Source organism: Micropterus dolomieu, linkage group LG15 (assembly GCF_021292245.1).
Source record: "Micropterus dolomieu isolate WLL.071019.BEF.003 ecotype Adirondacks linkage group LG15, ASM2129224v1, whole genome shotgun sequence".
NCBI lineage: Eukaryota > Metazoa > Chordata > Actinopteri > Centrarchiformes > Centrarchidae > Micropterus > Micropterus dolomieu.
The window spans coordinates 12,399,115-12,417,563 of record NC_060164.1 but is presented as its reverse complement, the minus strand read 5'-3'; the positions used below and the strand labels follow the sequence as shown (position 1 = coordinate 12,417,563).

Below are 18,449 nucleotides of genomic sequence, written 5' to 3'. Positions count from 1 at the left end.
GCTCTCCTGTCTGACTGGTCCACCAATAGGAGAGAAGTTCACCCCTTGAGACACAGCCCCTCCTCATTTGCATAATGAGGCAGAAATGCATACAGAAATGTAAAAAGGACAGGCAGAAATAAATACCATGGGTGAAAATAAATAGGGTAGAAAATGCAACGCAAGAATAAAACAGACAAAAATATTAAAACACACACATAAATAAATACATTTAAAAAAGAAGTAATTAATAAATGAAGTTGAAGATTATAACGGACAATAAATAAATAAGGTAATTAAAATAGATATATACATTTATGTCTCCTTGTATAATTTAATTACTACCTACATTTATTTATTTACTTAATTTTTTTGTGTATTTAATCGGATGCTTATTTATTTATTGAGCATTTATTTATTTCTGTATTTATTTCTGAATGTGTCAGGATCGGTCCTCCATAGACACCCACGTGGAACAGATTTATATCTGCACACTTCAAGAACAGTATCATAGAGCTATCAGATAGTTCAGCTTTTTTTTAGATCTCTCTTAGAGATCTAAAGTTTGCAGCTAGATGTAGTGTTAGTTTGTTTGTTAGTGTAAAGTTAGTTTGAAGCTAGATGTAGTGTTGCTCAGCTTGTGAGACTGAGAAAGTGTCATACATGAAAAGTTAATTAAACAATGCATGTGTGAAAAAGGATGATCTTGTGCATAATTCAGTTCCATAAATCAGAGCCATGCAAACTTTGGATGAAACAAAGGTGCCCAAATAAAACATAAAGTTAAATATGTGATGATTTTACATATTTAAAGACTTTTTCCAACCATATTGCACCAAAGTGTGTAATACACCCGCTGATTCACCGTCAGTGTCATGCTCTGCCTCGCCTAAGCCTGCAAAGTACATGCGTGTATGAACATGCAGTACCAGCAGGGGGCAATAATAATTAGAGCAGAAAGGAGGAACGTGCTATAAAGAGGAAAAAGTCAGTGTAGGGAGGAGGGCTAGGTGGTCGGGTATGGAAAGCCAAAAGCAATTATTCACCTCTATTTTCATAGAATTTACATGAAAAGAAAGTTTTTTACGCTGTATATTTTGTCAAAACACTGGCTATTTTCTGCACTCTAATGAGGTACAGTTAAAAGGGTCATAAAAAGTTATACCTTTTACAGCATTTTTCCTTAGGGAAAAGAGCCCTTCTGTTTAGTATAGCCAGTTAAGATGAAAGTTTCTATAAATTATCAGTAAAGAGTAAAGGGAATAAAACAGAAGATTTGATCCTGGAATGCTTGAATGTGTAGTCTACCTCTCAGACCATTAGGATACCAGCAGTTTGTTGTGATAGGAGTAAATTGGCTCTGGGTGCATATCTTCAGTGATGACCAATACGGGTTATTTTAAAAGACAGTAAGATAAGATGGGTTTATTCTCGGGCAAATCAATATTAAATCATCTGAATCCTGCAATTGTCTTGGAATGAATAAAGACAATTGGCTAGCTAGGCCCTGTCTCTTGGAGTGACAACAGTGACATACCGTTTAAGGCATTTTACGCTGTAAAAAGAAGCGTTTCCAAAATACCAGCGCTTTGGTACCTTGGAGCTTTATTTTAAAAGTCTCACTGTAAGTTGTATATTTATTATTGCCACCTGAAAACATAGATTTCTTGCCCAGGCAAGGCAAAATATGACACAGTATCCTCTAGTAGCCCAGCGAGTCTATTACACGCTTAGATGTGTTGCAGGTTGCCTCTTCTCACTGAAAATGAAGTAGCAGCTATGGGAGTCGGAAAAAAAAACCCTAGATAGGCCTATAGGATTGTGATATTTATAAGGAACACTAGTTCAATCCTCAGTAGTGCCATCTTTTAGTAACACCACATAAGATGCAGACAACTCATCCTGTCATACAGAGCAATCCAGCAGGTCTCTCAATCATTACAACGTTTACAAAAGAATCGATTAACAGTTTCATATTAACTCTTTAAAGTCAGCATGTTCTGTATTTCACTGTGAGAAAGCCACAAATAGGCAGCAAACATACCAGTTTGTCTTCTCTCTTCACCAGGAAAAAACATGGCTAATAATGTCTTTTACTCAGCCAGCAGGACAGTGTATTCAGATGACAGTTGGTTGCGGCCTCAGTAATTACTCAATGAACTATGCAGAGGTTGTACAGCAGACTAACTGGTATTTTTTTCCATTGAAATTTGATTTGTAATCCAGGGTATCTGGGGGGAGTTATGTATTATCATGGAGTTCATTAGTTTCAGAGCCAGAGCTGAAAGGTTCTCATTATCATCTTTTAGATCATGAAGCACAGCGTAAAAAATTGTAAACAGCAACACGCAAGGCTTTTGAAATCATCTTAGCTTTTCTTTATTTGTGCTCTGACAGTGGTGTTTTCACCTCAAACGTAATTTGAAGAGGCAGAGGTGCTTCCAATTTATTTAAGGGATTTAAATTTTTGGCTACGTTCCTTGTTCTTTTTAAATTCAAAATGGATCAAATGACTATGTAATTAAAAGGAGTCACTCACAGTGAGAAACCCACAAAGAATTATCTCCCAGCTCTGCAGTTCCCCTCAGCTCTGTGTAGCATTTTAGCATCTTTCAGCTCATTGTTTTGGTTTTACAAACCACAACTTAGCTGTTTTGGTTCAGTCTGAGTCTCATCAGCCTTGTTTCCAGACACAGTTCTAATCAACCACAAATAGCACACAAATAAAGTTAGCGACTTTATTGGACTTAACATTCATCAAGTGGCTGGAAACATAACTCCAAATGAATACTAATGTTGCTTTGTGTCTGTTGGATGTGTAAATAAGAAACACTAAAAAGTTTCTGATATTAACATTGTAAGTTGATATTATTAAACCCAAATTAAGTAATTTATTTTTGGCTATTTGGGTGCAGAAACAAGCCGTGAACACAACATTGCCATATTAACAAGCCAGTTACCGATATGTCGAGGTTCTGGTTAGGGGGCACCAGAAGTGGCCTAGTTTCTTGGCAGGGTAGCAAAAGCTCCTACTCTTAGTGACCACCTCTTGTGAGCTCCTACCACAATGTTAGCATGATGTTGTAGTTAAAGGATCATTCATTCATTTATTTATTTATGTCTAAGGCTCTTCAGGCTGAAGACTTTAGGTTGATGAGCCTCTGTTGCACTTTATAGAGGGTGACATCACCTAGGCTAGTACCAAAGTTCAGCCAGCAGCACATCGGCATCAGATGAATCAGTTTAGTACTAAATTGGATTCATTTAATTACGATCACAATAACAGGCAGCTCAAAGAGGGGTTATGTCTTTGAAGTCTTATGTCTTTGAACAGTTGAAACTGTTACTGTGGTAGCCACCCGCACGCCACAGCACAGCTACAATAGTTTTAAGTTAAGTTAAGTTAATAAAAAGCCAATTATTTCCTAATGAGTTCATAACTTAGATTATAGACCTCAGTTCATTCTTCTTTTGTTTGTCAACATCTCAAATCTGGCTTGCTGAGCGAGGGTTTCATCTTGTGTTGTAATCAAACAGCATATTTAAATAAGGGGGCGTATGGCAGTAGCAAAATAAATAAAAAGGCACCAGCTACTGTATATGTGGTGCAGTATATGGCACTGTTGTGTTTTGTCAACCGTCCATCATGTTTAATGTACCCAAGGGCAGTGGTTGGCAATAGGCGCCCCGTGAGCCAGAACTGGCCTGCCAGCAATAATATCTGGCCTGCGGCCAAATAGCTTTGATAGCAGAAAAATAGAAAATATATAAATTGATAGCGGTTGGTGCTGAAATAGTTCTCAGTCATGACAACTAAAGTTACTCACATAATCACTTCCTCTAAAGTGATTGTGCCTTCAAAAAGCGCAAGAACGTTTTTTGCAGCAATAGGCTACTTTATATCAAGCTTATTGAGAGCTTTTACTATGAAAAGTTCTGAAGGACATTCGAGTCTCTGGCTTGCTTGACACACCTCTGAAAAAGCCGTCAGTAAATGTGTGATTGGGTTCCCCTGAATTTCCTCAGGGAAATGAAAATAAGCGTTCATAGGTTAATGAATGTGAACGCCGGGACCCGCGTACACTCCAGCACATGCTTTATTGTGAGCTAACCATTGACAACTCCCCAGTTTCTCCCTCCCTGCAGGTCAAGAGTTTGGGTGTGATCCCAGCACACTTGAATTTCAAACTCACATTAATAATGTCACTCGGTCTGCATACTTCCATTTATGTAACATTAATCGCCTCCGACCGTTTCTCTCACCAACTAGTACAGCCATTCTCGTTCACACTCTGGTCAAATCCCGCATTGATTATTGTAATTCTCTTCTCGTTGGTCTTCCTGTAAAATTCATACATAAACTTCAACTGTTCAGAATGCTTCTGCCCGTATCATCACCAGAACCCCTTCTATTAATCATATTACTCCTGTCCTTCAGCAGCTTCATTGGCTCCCAGTTAAATACTACATTGATTTCAAGACTCTGCTCCTGACCTTCACGGCCATTCACAACCTCATTCCTCTGTTCCTCATTGACCTCCTTCATATTAACACACCCACCCATTCTCTTAGGTCTTCTTCTTCTATTCACCTCACTGTTCCTCCTGCTCGTTTGTCCACCATGGGGTTCAGAGCCTTCAGCCGCTCGGCCCCTTGTCTTTGGAACTCTCTTCCACCAGACATTCGCAACGTTGACTCGCTTTCCATTTTTAAATCCCGCCTGAAAAAAGCATCTTTTTAAACTGGCATATCCCACGTGATCACTATTTATCAGGTCACAGCAATCTTTGTTTCCAGTTGTTATGTACCATGATTTCATGCACTGTAATTATAGTTGTTAATTTTATCGATTTATTGCTGTACTATTTTATTATGTTTTGTGAGGTGATCTTGAGTGTTCAGAAAGGTGCCTATAAATAAAATGTATTATTATTATTATTATTATTTAACAATTAGGTTGGCAATGCAATATACTGTTTACTGTTTACTCATGTGCAATATTGATTTTTTTGCAGTAATAATCTATAATAATCTATGCTGACAGGTAATGTGCAATAATAATCTATGCTGCTAGACACCACTTGAAGATTCAAGTTAGCTCTTATTTATATTGAATATTTAGCTCTTATTTTATATTTATTATTGAACTATTACTACTTGAACTTTAAAAAAAAAAAAATCACCTTTGGGTTGTCACTAAAGTAATCTTGTTGTGCTCGTGATCTCGAGATCACGAGAAAGTGATCCTGTTATAACAAGAAAACAACAGTCGTTATCTCGAGATCACAAGATAATTATCCCATTATCACAGGAAAACTGAATAAAAAATGGATGCATGGCCATTTAGGGCTTCCATAAAATTACAATAAATTGCTTGAATCTTGATTATATTTCCAATATATAAATACGATCATCTTTGGCAGTGTAATTATTGCACTGAACACTACAGGGTATACGTGAGTGTATTTGCAACAATGTGCCAGTGCTATTCAGACTGTTTAAAATGGCATGTCTGATCAGAATGTTTGACTTGAAATGCAAATCTCATACCCCCTACGTCACTTCACGTTCCTACCTTGGGAGTAGGAGTGAGACACTGTGAGTCAAAATGCATTGCTCATGAGCCTGAATATGATGGTCCTGGTCTGTAAGTCCTGCACACTGTTTGAATGCTTAACAATTTCCCCCCTCTCCCCACTCTTCCTCTGCCCCAAAAGTCTAAACTGTTGCTGTGTGTCTCTGTTGAAAATTAGGTGGCTATGTAGAAACAAAGCAACAAACTGAACAATTCTCCAGCGGGAATCTTTCTCATTCTTAATTCTTACTGAACGGTGAAAATGGGTGGTGGTGCTTGTCTTCACTTGCATTAGTGACGGGAAAAGTGAGTCTTTTTGATGAATCGGATCTTTAAAACTCATTCAGTAAAATTAACTAATCTTTTTTTGAGTCATTTTGTTCATTTGAACTAGGCTGATTATTGCGGTGCTGCAGCCCTGTAAAAAAAACAGCGCAGTTCTCAAACAGGGAAGGCTTTGCTTTAGTTGACAAAAATATAGTGCACAAATTCACTTTTTGATCATTCTCTATCATCTTTCTATAAAGCCCGACAGGGCCACAATCAAATTCAAACCATGTAAAAACCACGGAAATATGTTAATATTCAATAGCTAAATCCATCCATTTTCACAATCTGCTCATATTTCAAATGAAGAAATCATGAGTATCCAACCAGATGTCTATATAATTATAAATACTATGTGTGTGTTCGTTCATTCATTAGCCCAACTTCCCTATCTATGAATAAAATCTATATATTACATCATTTGCTGGGAATATTTTGAAGTAACAAGCTTGACACACTATATGAATAAACACACTCTTATTAAAATTCAACCAATTTAATAATAATCTGGATAAAGCCATCAAGTTCTTAAAAGAACTCCAGCACAGGGAAAAGAACAAAGATATAAGCACATTATATAAACACCCCAGTTTGGGTCTGGATGCAGCAGACAGAGAGCTGTTAGCTGTAAACACACCACAGGCAGGGGTGGCTTGTTCATTAGGGCGACTGGGCGACGCTCCGCCAACACAGGTCAAAAAGAAGTGCTCTCAAAGGCACTGAAAATGTACTAGAAATTAGTAGTACATTCATACTTCTAACATGCTTACTACAAGAATATTAAAGACATATTCTCCTGAGCTTTAACATACTTCTCAAAAGTATACTTTGAATAAATTGGTAATAAATATATACTTAATTAAACTTTTAATAAATATGCTTAGATAAAAGTAAGTTTTTTTTTTTACAACATTTTAGTCTATTTATTAAAAATATATTTATTTAACTCTTAGTAAATACTATTTAGGTGTACTTTGTGGAAGTACATTGTTAAACAATCACACTTTTAGTGGGTTAAAAATATATTTATGCCAAACCTGCTTCATTGTGTAGGCTACTGCAAAATATTGTAATTATTTATATAATTGCCACATGTTTCAGCCTGATTTCCAGAAGTATGATTTTTAAAACATATTTTTTAAACAGTAAAATATATAATTCAAAAGCATATTATTTCTTTTTTTAAATTTATTTCTTTAATTTTTTTTTTAATCAGGTAAATAGCTAGTTGAGATCATAGACCTCTTTCATAAGGGTAACCTGGCCCAGAAGGAAGCAGCACATGTTGTTAACTTAACAAACAACAACATATAGAAATAAGCATACTTTAAATCATAATGTAAATATACTTGTTTCTGTGTGTAAACAGTAAACACGTGTACACAGGGGCGAAGTGTGCCCTCCTGCCCAACCCACTAGTGCAGTGCATTCAACATGACCAATCAGAATCAAGGTTTTTAAAAACGAGAACCCAATCACACAGCGTGAAAGTCCGCTTCACGAAAGTTAACACGTGAACGGGGGTTACGTACTGTAACCCAGATTCTATGAGTATAGGCGCAGCCCTCTAAGGCTATCGCTATTGGGTTAGAGGCGGGATGAGTCAACGCCTCACTGGCCCATACGGTACCACCAAGCACAACCCACCTTCCCAGAGCCATAATGAACCACCCAGTCACCCGCCGACCGCGGCAGCGGTGTCACCATGCACGAGCACCGATGGTGCGGCATGGGAGGCCGAGGGCCGACCCATGCGTAAGACGGGAAACCGAGCCAAAGGCAGGGCCACGTAAGCAGCGGCTGCCCCCCTACACCGTCCGGTGGGAGAGGGCGCACCGCACACTCACAAGGAGGATCACTCAGCCAAAACACTCAGTACTGAGTGAGTCAGAGAGAGACAGGAGACATCCCGCAAGTAGAAACGTACAAAAGAGCATGGGGACGACCAGGAGGCCGCCGTGCAGATATCGTCCACTGTCATCCCACCGTGCAACGCCACTGAGGAGGAGACGCCTCTTGTGGAGTGCGCTCTGATGCCATCCGGGGGAGACTCCCCGGCAGACACGTAAGCCTGGGAAATGGCATCGCACAGCCAGTGAGACAGGTGCTGCGCCGACAGGGGAAGTCCCTTGGACCGCTCCCTGTAGTGCACAAACAGATGCTGCGAACGGCGCCAGGCGGCCGTGCGCGCCACGTAGCAGGACAGTGCACGCACCGGGCAGAGGAGGTGGGACGTGGCGTTCCAAGCAGGGCTTGGGTTAACGCGTGTAAAACCAGCGGCAAATCCGACTGTGGAGCCGCAGGCCACGTCACCGGCCGGCGCCTTTGCACCCCCCTAAGGAAGCGCTTCACCAGGGGGTGGGAGAACACAGTCCTGTCCCCAAAGCCCTCGTGACAGGACAAAATGGCGGCAGTGTAGGTTTTAATTGTACTGAATGCCAGCCCCCTGTCCATGAGCAGCTGAAGGAACGAAAGCACCGCTGGCAGCGGGCAGGAGACCGGGTCCGTCGCCTGGTCCAGACACCAACGTTGGAAAGCCAAACACTTAGAGGAGTAAGAGGACTGAGTGGAAGCAGCTCTCGACTCCTGGATGGTGCGAACCACCTCACGGGAGAGACCTAAGCCCTCCAGGCGGCGCCTCTCAGCGGCCAGACCAAGAGAGGCTGGCCGAGGAGCGGGTAGCTCCTGATTGCTCCCCCCGCCTGAGAGAGAGCGTCCCCCCACCCCCTGTGGCCAGCAGCCACTGGAGGCAGGGAAACCAAGACGCGCTGGTGTGCTCCGGGGCCACCACAATCACCGCCAGAGATGAAAATTGCAGGCGGTCCAGAAGGCGCGGGATCAGCCGCACCGGCGGGAAGGCATACAGCAGCCCGGGGGTGCCAAAGGGGGTGAGCGAAGGCGTCCACTCCCAGCGGGGGAACGTCCCGCGGGCTCAGTGAAAACCAAAGGGCACACTGAGCGTTCTCTTTGTTGGCAAACAGATCCGCCTCTGCTCTGCTGAAGCGGATCCAGATCTGAGCCACCAGATCGGGATGGAGACGTCATTCGTCCGGACGAGGGCCTCCCCTCGACATGATATCCGCCCTCTGTTCAACACGCCAGGGATGTACTCGGCTCTGATAGAGAGTAGGTGAGTGCGCGCCCATAGGAGCGGTCGTCTGGCCAGACCCAGTAACTGCGCCAAGCGCACCCCGCCCTGGCGGTTTATGTAGGCAGCCGCGGCCCTGTTGTCTGTGTGGACCAGCACGTCCTGGTCCCGCAACAGAGGGGAGAAGTGTCGGATCACCTTCCACACCGTGAGGGGCTCCAGCGCGTTTATGTGGATAGGCCTGCGTCTCTGCCACAGACCACCCACCACCCGAGAAAGGCAGGTCCCGCCCCACCGAGATGTGGGACGTGACCCTGCCCAGGGGGACCCCGACCGAAAGAGAGAGGGGGTCCCGCAAGTAGGCCAGACCTGGAGCCACCGACCGGGGAACAGAGACGCGGCACTGTCTCTTTCTCACCGGGTAGACATGCAGGCGGATGAACCACCGCTGCAGCCTCCTCATGTGGAGAAGGCCCAGGGGAACCACCACGTGAGCCGCCGACATGAGGCCCAAGTCACTCGTGGAACGACATGGTGGAGCAGCACCATCAGAGCGTCCACCCTCTCCTGAGAGAGCCGCGCCCTCAGGAGGGAGGAGTCCAGTACCACGCCAAGGTAGGTGAGTCTCTGGGAGGGAAGAGGAGCACTCTTCTCCCAGTTCACCATGAAGCCCAGGTAAGACAGGTGCTGGGCTGTCTGCACCACTGCTTCGTCCCGGGATGGCGCGAGCAGCAGCAGGTCGTCCAGGTAAAAAAGGACCCTGATGCCAGACCGCCGCAGTGGCTCCAATGCCGTCTCGACACACTTGAAAAAAGTACGTGGGGCCAGGGAGTAACCAAAGAGCAGGCGGTTTTATTGGTACTGGGCACCTTGAAATGAAAAACGCAGAAACTTCCTGTGTCCCGGGATCACGGACACATGAAAGTACGCGTCCTTCAGGTCGATGGAGGACAGCCAGTCTCCCTGGCGCACACACTCCATCACCTGTTTCACTGCGAAAAGGTCTCACCGTAATCGCCCTGTTGAACAGTGACAGGCCCAGGATGGGCCTCACGCTGCCCGTCTTCTTCCTGACCAGGAAGTAGCGGGTAAAACCCCTGAGTCTCCTGCCCGGGAGGAACCCTGGAGATGGCCTGTTTCTCCAAGAGCTCCTGAAGCTCCGCCTGGAGCCGGCCACAGTCGGTCCATGTAGTGTGGAGGAAATGTGTGAGAGGGCGGGGCCGGAAAAAGCTCTTTAGGGCTCTGTTTGTGTTTTATTTCAACAGTGCAAACAGAACAGGCACAGGAAACACACATTTCCTCCCCAAAATGTCATTGGCGCTTCCCAGGGCGGCGAGGCTGTGCAGGGGGGGGGGGACATGAGCAGGGCAGCCGCCGGTGGAGAGGCTCAAAGGTAGGAAGACATCGCTTCTGCAGGTAGTTTCTGTTCTTCTTTCTTCTAGCTCTTTAGACTTCAAGCTCAGTGCTGAAGAAAATAGGGAGCCGAAGGCTGGGTCTCACCGTTGTGTATATATACAAGGTGCGGATGTAGGAGAGGCCCACGCTGTGGGTGGGCGTAGACTAAAATTCTCAGTGCCGCGCAGGCACGCTGAAGGGGTAAACCCAATAGCAATAGCCTTAGAGGGCGAAGCTTATACGAAATAGAACCACAGTTGCTATGAGTCGTGATCTATTCATTTCTGCTCCCTGTGCTGCCTGCTTACCACAGACTGTAGCCGAGCTGTCACGTGACAAATGAACAACTGAAACCCAGAGAACCACAGTTATGAGTTGTGAGCTAATCAATTCTGTTTCCTGTGCTGCCTGAGCCCATGCAGCTGCCGTGTGACGAGTGAACGTAACAGTTCAAGACATCCATCACATGCGTGAAAATGAACGAATTACTCACTGAACAACACAACACTAGCTTGCATTAATGGGAATCCAACCATCCTCCAGGGATGCCACCCTTTCATGTCTGGTTTTGAAAGATGAGACATCTAGGTCAGTGGTTGGCAATAGGCAGCCCGCGGGTCAAAGCTGGCCTACCGGCAATAATATCTGGCCAGATTACTTTTATAGTGGCAAAAAAATATATAATTATAGCGGCTGGTGCTGAAACAGATCTCAGTCATGACAGCAAAAGTTACTCACATATTCACTTTCTCTTAAGTGATTGTGCCTACAAAATAAAAGCATGAGAAATGTTTTGCAACAGTACTTTATGTGGTGTTTAAATGAGCTTTTACTTTCAAAAGAGTCTCTGGTTTGCTTGACACACCTCTGAAAAAGCCATCAGAAAATGTGAGATCGCGGATTCCCCTGAATGAGAAAAGCAGGAATTTCCTCTGCCTGGATATACTGGGGACACGAAAATAAGCGTTCATAGGTTGATGTGGAACAATCGCCAGGATGTACACACTCCTGCACATGCTTAATTGTGATATGTAATACGATCTCTTCGCAATCAATTTGTTAAAAAGAAAGAAAAAAATACAGCTAGCAAGAATTGAACACTCAATCCTTCAAATGGGAGTCCTGTGCACTACTGAACTAATCGCATATACAGTAAATGTTAGAATATAAATGGTCAATTGATGATGTTCTGGCCCACCATCTGATGACTTGAAAGAATTCTGGCCCGATGGCAGACTTATTTGCCAACCCCTGGTCTAGGTTGTCTGTAGTTTTTGTGACAGTGCCTGTGGCTGCGTAGTTCCTGTACTCATGGTATGTACTCATGCCTTTCTCCAAGCAAAACAAAACATGTGCATCCAAGTTCAGTAGCTTACTGTAACTGTTGATGTACAAAAGTTCAGCCAGAATGTTTGTTTATATTGCAGCAGCTTGTTTTACCATGCCTTTGTATTGTGGGTAAAAAGATCAAATATCTTATTAATTGAAATATATGTGTTGATTGGCTAAGATGTTACTAGTTTTTAGTAACTTTACACCTTCATTGCAGATCTATCTATTGAATCATGGCATCGTAGCGACTTCTGAGAATCAGTTTTATTGTGTACATGTACAAGAAATTTGACTTCGGTTTAGAGTTGGTTTCCTTGTACTTATACACAGAACAATTCACTGGGAGATAGAACTACACATACAGGACAACAAAGATAGATTTAACTAATATGTGTATACAAATGGTGAAAAAATAGGTGAGTATCTTTAAAGATATATAAAAAGCAACAATGACCAACTATACAAGTAAAGAGTTTATGTAAATTGTTGGAATGAATATTGAATGGGAAATAGAGTACCTACGGGATCTCAAATTAACAGTGTTGATTAGATATGCTCAAAGAGATAATTTTACTTGACTGTTTCCCATCTTTGATGTTGTGCGTATTTGCAGCTACAGTTGAGACCTTTTATTCTGTTTATTCACTACAGGCCTACAATATCACATCTGCATTTTAACACCGCCCTACAGGTCTCGAAGGCTTGAAGAAAATAATAACATAAGAAATATATACACTTTAATCTGACAGCACGCAAGTGAATCTACACGCCCACTGACAGTCCATAATAAGGGGCTACAAAGGTAGGCGCTTAAGTACCCTGGGCACTCCTGGTTCACCTGCAGGTGTTATTATTGTACTCACCAAGTTTGTCAAAAACTCAGGTAAACTCCCACTGCAATGTTATAATATTTTTATCATCTTGAGGTTGAATTAATCTATGTCCGTTACATGGATAAGTAACGACAATACGTACTATATACTTACATTTAATGCATTTAGCTGACGTGATATTCATTATTCATTAGCTTACTTGTCTGCTTTTCAGTAACTAACATTTGTACTGTTTGTGGGTCTTTCACCAGAGGCTCGGCAATGTCAACACAGCTTAATGTATTTGATGATAACAAAATGGTTAGTGAGCTAGACTAAATATTATAAATGAGATTGTTGCCACACTTTATAACAGTTGCATATCGCTAGCTGCGGTGTTGTCGCTGTAGTCAGAGAGAGGCTCGGAAGCATGAACAAAGCTACATCCCGACCCGATACCTTCACGTTAAAAGCAGAATAGTGGCTGTTCCAAGCAACAGAGAAAACAGGTGTGTGCTTCATTTATAAGTGAGGCTACACCACATTAACAAAAAGGCAGTAAATATTTTATTTATTAATAAGTGATTTCATTGAAAATCTACATATAGCCCCTTTAAATAATGTTCCATGGTAATGTCCCTTAACCTACTCTATATAAATTCACATCACCAGGCAAAGCACTGATTTTCCATGCTGAACTCTAATTAACAGTGAGTCATAAAGTAGCAGGTTAAAATTCTTTCTGCCTTGCTATTTACTAATGATGTTTTTTAACAGGAGCAGAAAGTATATTCTGTTCTAAAAAGCTACTGTGATTTACTTGTTCAGTTTTACATTTGCGGTTTATTATTTGTTTATTATATATTGCATCAAGCATACATCACGCTCTTTATGGATGAGAAACCACTCTACTGTGACAGTCTCAGCACATGCCACACCAAATCATGAAAATATTACTTTCTGTATGTATATTCTGATTCATGAATATTTTGCCAACAGGAACAATGACATAGACAGAACTATAACTTATTTTTAATTCAAACTCTGTAATTTGCAGCATGCCTCCAAGACAGTGGTGATACCCCACACTAATGTGCTAAATATATTTCTTTATTTTCCTTTATTGAGTATTTGAGCAGACTTTGATTGTGCATCATTGTCAGTTTGTTTTGCAGTGTGGAAAAACCGCCACATGCGCACCGTGACCAACTATTTCATAGTGAATCTGTCCTTTGCTGATGTGTTGGTCACCATCATCTGCCTCCCTGCGAGTCTTGTGGTAGACATCACAGAGACGTGGTTCTTTGGAAACACACTTTGCAAAGTTGTGCCTTATTTGCAGGTAAGAGATCAACTTTGACATCTGTGTTTCGCACAGGATATTAAAAATCTTGACCTGATCTAAACCACTTTGCTCGTAAAAGGTTTATCACTATCACAAGGCCCTGGCTATTTTGATTAAATATATTTATTTCTCCAAATTCATGAGGGTAAAAAATGCTTTTTTCATATCCCATGAGATGAGCACTGTGTGGGACCTTTGATGTTATCCCATGAGGATTTAATGCCTCAAGCAAGTCTTTTGCTTTCTTCACTTCGTCCCTACTATGCCAAAACATCATGCCAAGAGAAAGTCATGCACTTTATATCACACTGTAGGCCACATTTATGTAGTGAACTCCAACACTACCCTGCGCATATAATGTAACCTATACATTAAGCAAAGCCTACTATACTCTATACACATATCCAAGTGAATTTTTGCTCGACCATATCTCAAATTTTGGTCCTCGGTAACTGTGATGTACACTTTCAGGATGGAAATAACTGTACCACACACACATCATACAAATTAGGGGTCTGTTTGAAGGCCTTCATGTTCACATTCACCCGGTTTGCTTTTGTGTGCTTTATCAATGAAATGTAACTGCTGCTGCTACATGTCTGCAAAGGCCACCTCCTGCTGTTTTTATGAACCCAGGATGCTCCCAAATTAGTTCCCGCTTGCAAATTACTTAAATTTGCTGACATTTTGCTAGGTTCTTCAATTTCCTGTGCTGTATTGAATAAAGGGAGATCATCCCCAAGAGTAGAAAAAAGGAAGTACCACAAGCAATAATATCGCCATTTGAAATACAGTATGTTGTAATGAAACAACTGATTCCTGAAAGAAATCATGAAGCAGTAAAGGAAACTGTCAGGAATAAATGTTGATTTATTGAAACTGCAGCACCACAGATAAAGCTGTCAGTTTGTAATTAATTAATTGCAACAAAAGGGATTGGTTCACAGCACAGAAACATTACACTGGAAGCCCTTAATGAAAGCTCAATGCTGCTGGCTTAGCTTGTATTGAAGGTCTTTAATACTTTTAATGTGTTAACAACAGGGTGCCACAAAAGCAACAACATTAATATTGTTTTGACCCAAAACTGACATCATGTTTTTTGTTTGAGAATTACATTTGAGGTGGTGTCCTCTGACTTCCATTGATTAACATTTAAATGTCATTAGATGTTCACATTAACCAATTTCTTTCAGTCTGTAATTACACATTCTCTGGTCAATGCACTTTTTGAAATCCTGAACACAATACAGGATTAAATGGTGCTAGAAGTACCAGCAGGTTAAGGTATTTTTACTACTGCTGGGCACTGTAGTTGTTTTGCAGGTATTACCCAAACAAGGAAATTGTACATTTGTTAGGGACTATTTTCAGGGGCAGATTAATGCACATTTGGTGCACTAGTGAATATTACACAGGATGATTAACTCAGAATAAAATACACTGCACATGTAGTCAACGGTGTGACTCATTGATGTTTATTGATATTTTTTGGACAACAATGGCACAGAAGTTATGTCAGGCTATTGTTAGTCGGATCAAATCGAATATGGACCACATATGAAAGTGGCCCAAATCTGAACTGGAAAAGATCAGATTCCATGTGACTTGGCCTGTTGACACTGTCATATATGAGCAAAAACTTCAGATTTGGGTCACTTTGGCCTGCAGACTGAACGTAGCCTAAGACATTTTTCCTACAGGCTGGTCCACTCTGTAGGCAGGTCTCCCTGTGGATTCTATATTTGCATCACATTCACATTCTCAGCCTCAAACATCACCATCCCAGATCTGTTTCAAGGCTTCCACTGCCCCCCACTCATTCTTCACACACCTTGAAAATAACAACACCTACACCAGAATGCTATTTGTGGATTCACAGCATTCAATACAATCTCCCTCCTGATAGGCAAACTTAGCACTCTGGGCTTGAGTTGCACATTCTGCAATTGGACATTGGACTTCCTCACTAACAGACCCCAGACAATTTGGATTGGCGGTCACATCTCCTCCACTCTAGTGCTCAACACCCGAGCGTGTGTTGAGCCCCCTCCTGTTCACAAAGTACACCCACGACTGCAGCCTATGACATGGAGTCAACTCTGCTGTGAGGTTTGCGGACAAGACCACCATCATTGACTGGATTACAAACAACACTGAGACTTCATATCAAGAGGAAATTAACAATCTTGCAGAGTGGTGCACAGAGAACAACCTACTGCTCAATGTCCAAAAACCAAGGAGCCGCAAGCTGTGAGACTTTTAAAATCATCCCCCTCAAACCATCAAAATGAATACCTTTTTGTTATGTTTTGGCTCTGTGTTGTTTGCATGTGTGTGGCATAAATGAAAGTACATTTTATTTTACAGCCTTTTATTGTAAAATGACCAAGCTCAACATATGTCTTTTTCTGTTCTCTCCCTTCTTCTTAAGACCTTTTAATGAAGAAAATTCCTCACCAAAGGTGATCTAGTATACCATTGGCATTCTTAAGGAAACTCAAAGTGTTGGAGCTCAGCGTTTATTTCCCACAGCAAATGAACCTCCCAGATCCCACTCGTTTCTCTCCCACATGAAATTGGTGGGGCCACTGTGAGCTGAATGGACTCCATGGGACAACAATCTGATAACCACACTGAAATGGGATGAGAGCAAATATAGGAAGTTTCTCATGCTTCAATATGCCACATCTAATGGTGGTGCAATTTCACAAATCCATAATTGAAATCTCACTTTTCTGTCATCCTGCCCTCTGTAGTGTATAGTCTGTGTGTCTCCTCCTGTCTGTGTCAGATTGTCTCACTCCCTGTGTTCTTTGTTAGTGTTACATGTCTCCCATACCAGTTTGTTGGATTACTTTGTTATCTTCCATGCCTGGACTATTGCATTTCTGTTAGATTGTGGATTTTTGCCTGTCTAATGTTCAGTGAAAGTTGCCTCACCAAATTAATAAATGCCATAAACTGTACCTGTTCGGCTTGAGTATCTTGCATTTGGGTCCAAATTGAGTTCACCTGTGTCTGTACTGGCAGACACAGACAACAGATTCAGCATGTTTTACTGCAAAACTGATCAGTGATGTTTTGCCATTCAGGTTTTATTAATGCTGAATATCTTATGTCTGTTGAAAATGCACGACAATGAATTAACATTCACCATGGAAAGCAAATTGATTTTATCTAAAGTATTCGATTCTTGAGTAATCTCTCTGGCTGGTGGCTAAAGACTTGCTTTATAGCCATGTAATGTTTAAGATTTAAAGCAAATCCCTAACCCCTGCCAATTTTGGAATAGTGTTCCTTATTAATGTTTACTATTGCTCATAATGTCAATATCAAATTCAAGTCAATCTCTCATGTGTCACGATGCAAACCAGGACAAAATAAGAAGCTATAGGATCTATTTTTGGTTTCTGACTTTGTTCTCAAAATACAATTCCCAGAACATTTTTTTCTCTGACTGGTGTTTCGTTTTTTTCTTTTTTTCCCTCCAGACCATCTCAGTTTCTGTATCAGTCCTCACACTGAGCTGTATTGCCCAAGACCGATGGTATGCTATCTGCCACCCGCTGATGTTCAAGAGCACAGCCAAGAGGGCTCGCAAGAGTATTGTTGTCATTTGGGTTGTGTCCTGCATCATCATGATCCCTCAAGCTATTGTGATGGAGTGCAGTAGCCTGCTGCCTGAACTAACAAACAAGACCAGCCTGTTCACTGTGTGTGATGAACATTGGGGAGGTTAGTGACGAATCTCAGTCACCCAGATCATAGTTATCCAAGGTGGTTTAAAGGGGCTATATGTAGTTTTTTTAATCACTTTTTACTGCCTATTTGTCAACAGGCTGTAACCTCACATAGAAATGGACCACAGCCTGTATTCTTGGTTGCGGTAGGGTTTTTTTATGCACGCTCCCTAGCCTCTTCCCTACTACACCGCAGCAAACAAAATGCAGTCCACTAACACTATAAACTGGGCCCAAGCACAGTTAAGCTGGACTCCGGCACGGTACGCTTGTAGTATGATCGCTAACCGTGCCCGAGCACCGAACTCGGACGTAAATACCACCGTGCCATGCGAGAGAAAGTGCTTTTTTCCCCCAAAGAGTGCAGGGTTTCCCACAGAATGACAGCCTAACTGTGGCGCGGGGTGGGGGGGTGTGCTAACCTCGACAACCCAGCTGTAATCTGACGTTAACATAGCTATCCTTATTAGCTAGGCTCTTTACATGCTTGCTAATAACTTTTTGTAAGGTGGAAATCCAACATCGACAGCATTCTATTTTGTATAGGCTTCACCCTCTAAGGCTATCGCTATTGGGTTTACCCCTACGCTCATGCACGGAACTGAGAAAAGCTTGTCTACGCCCACACACAACGTGGGCCTCTCCTATGTCCGCACTTTGTACACACACACAACAGTGAGACCTGGCCATCGGCTCCCATTTTTCTTCAGCACTGAGCTTTCTAAAGAGCAAGAAGTTTGTCTAAAGAGCAGAAGATTCCCGAAGTGACTTCTAGCAAGCTGTTGGGTCAGGTCGAGACGCCGCTTCGTCCGTACGGGTGTGCGCCGTCTGCCACATGGGCTACATCATTCCG

The 18,449-nt window shown here is 42.2% G+C and overlaps 1 protein-coding gene across 1 annotated transcript in view; it reads left to right on the top strand.

The window, feature by feature from the left end:
* hcrtr2 (hypocretin (orexin) receptor 2) overlaps positions 1 to 17,596 on the top strand; it is a 20,260-nt gene extending 2,664 nt beyond the window's left edge. Inside the window, exons 2-3 of the mRNA XM_046071412.1 lie at positions 13,672 to 13,850; positions 17,348 to 17,596. Coding sequence (XP_045927368.1) covers positions 13,672 to 13,850; positions 17,348 to 17,596 — 428 coding nt within the window. The remainder of the gene's footprint in view (positions 1 to 13,671; positions 13,851 to 17,347) is intronic.
* The last annotated feature ends 853 nt before the right edge of the window (positions 17,597 to 18,449 follow it).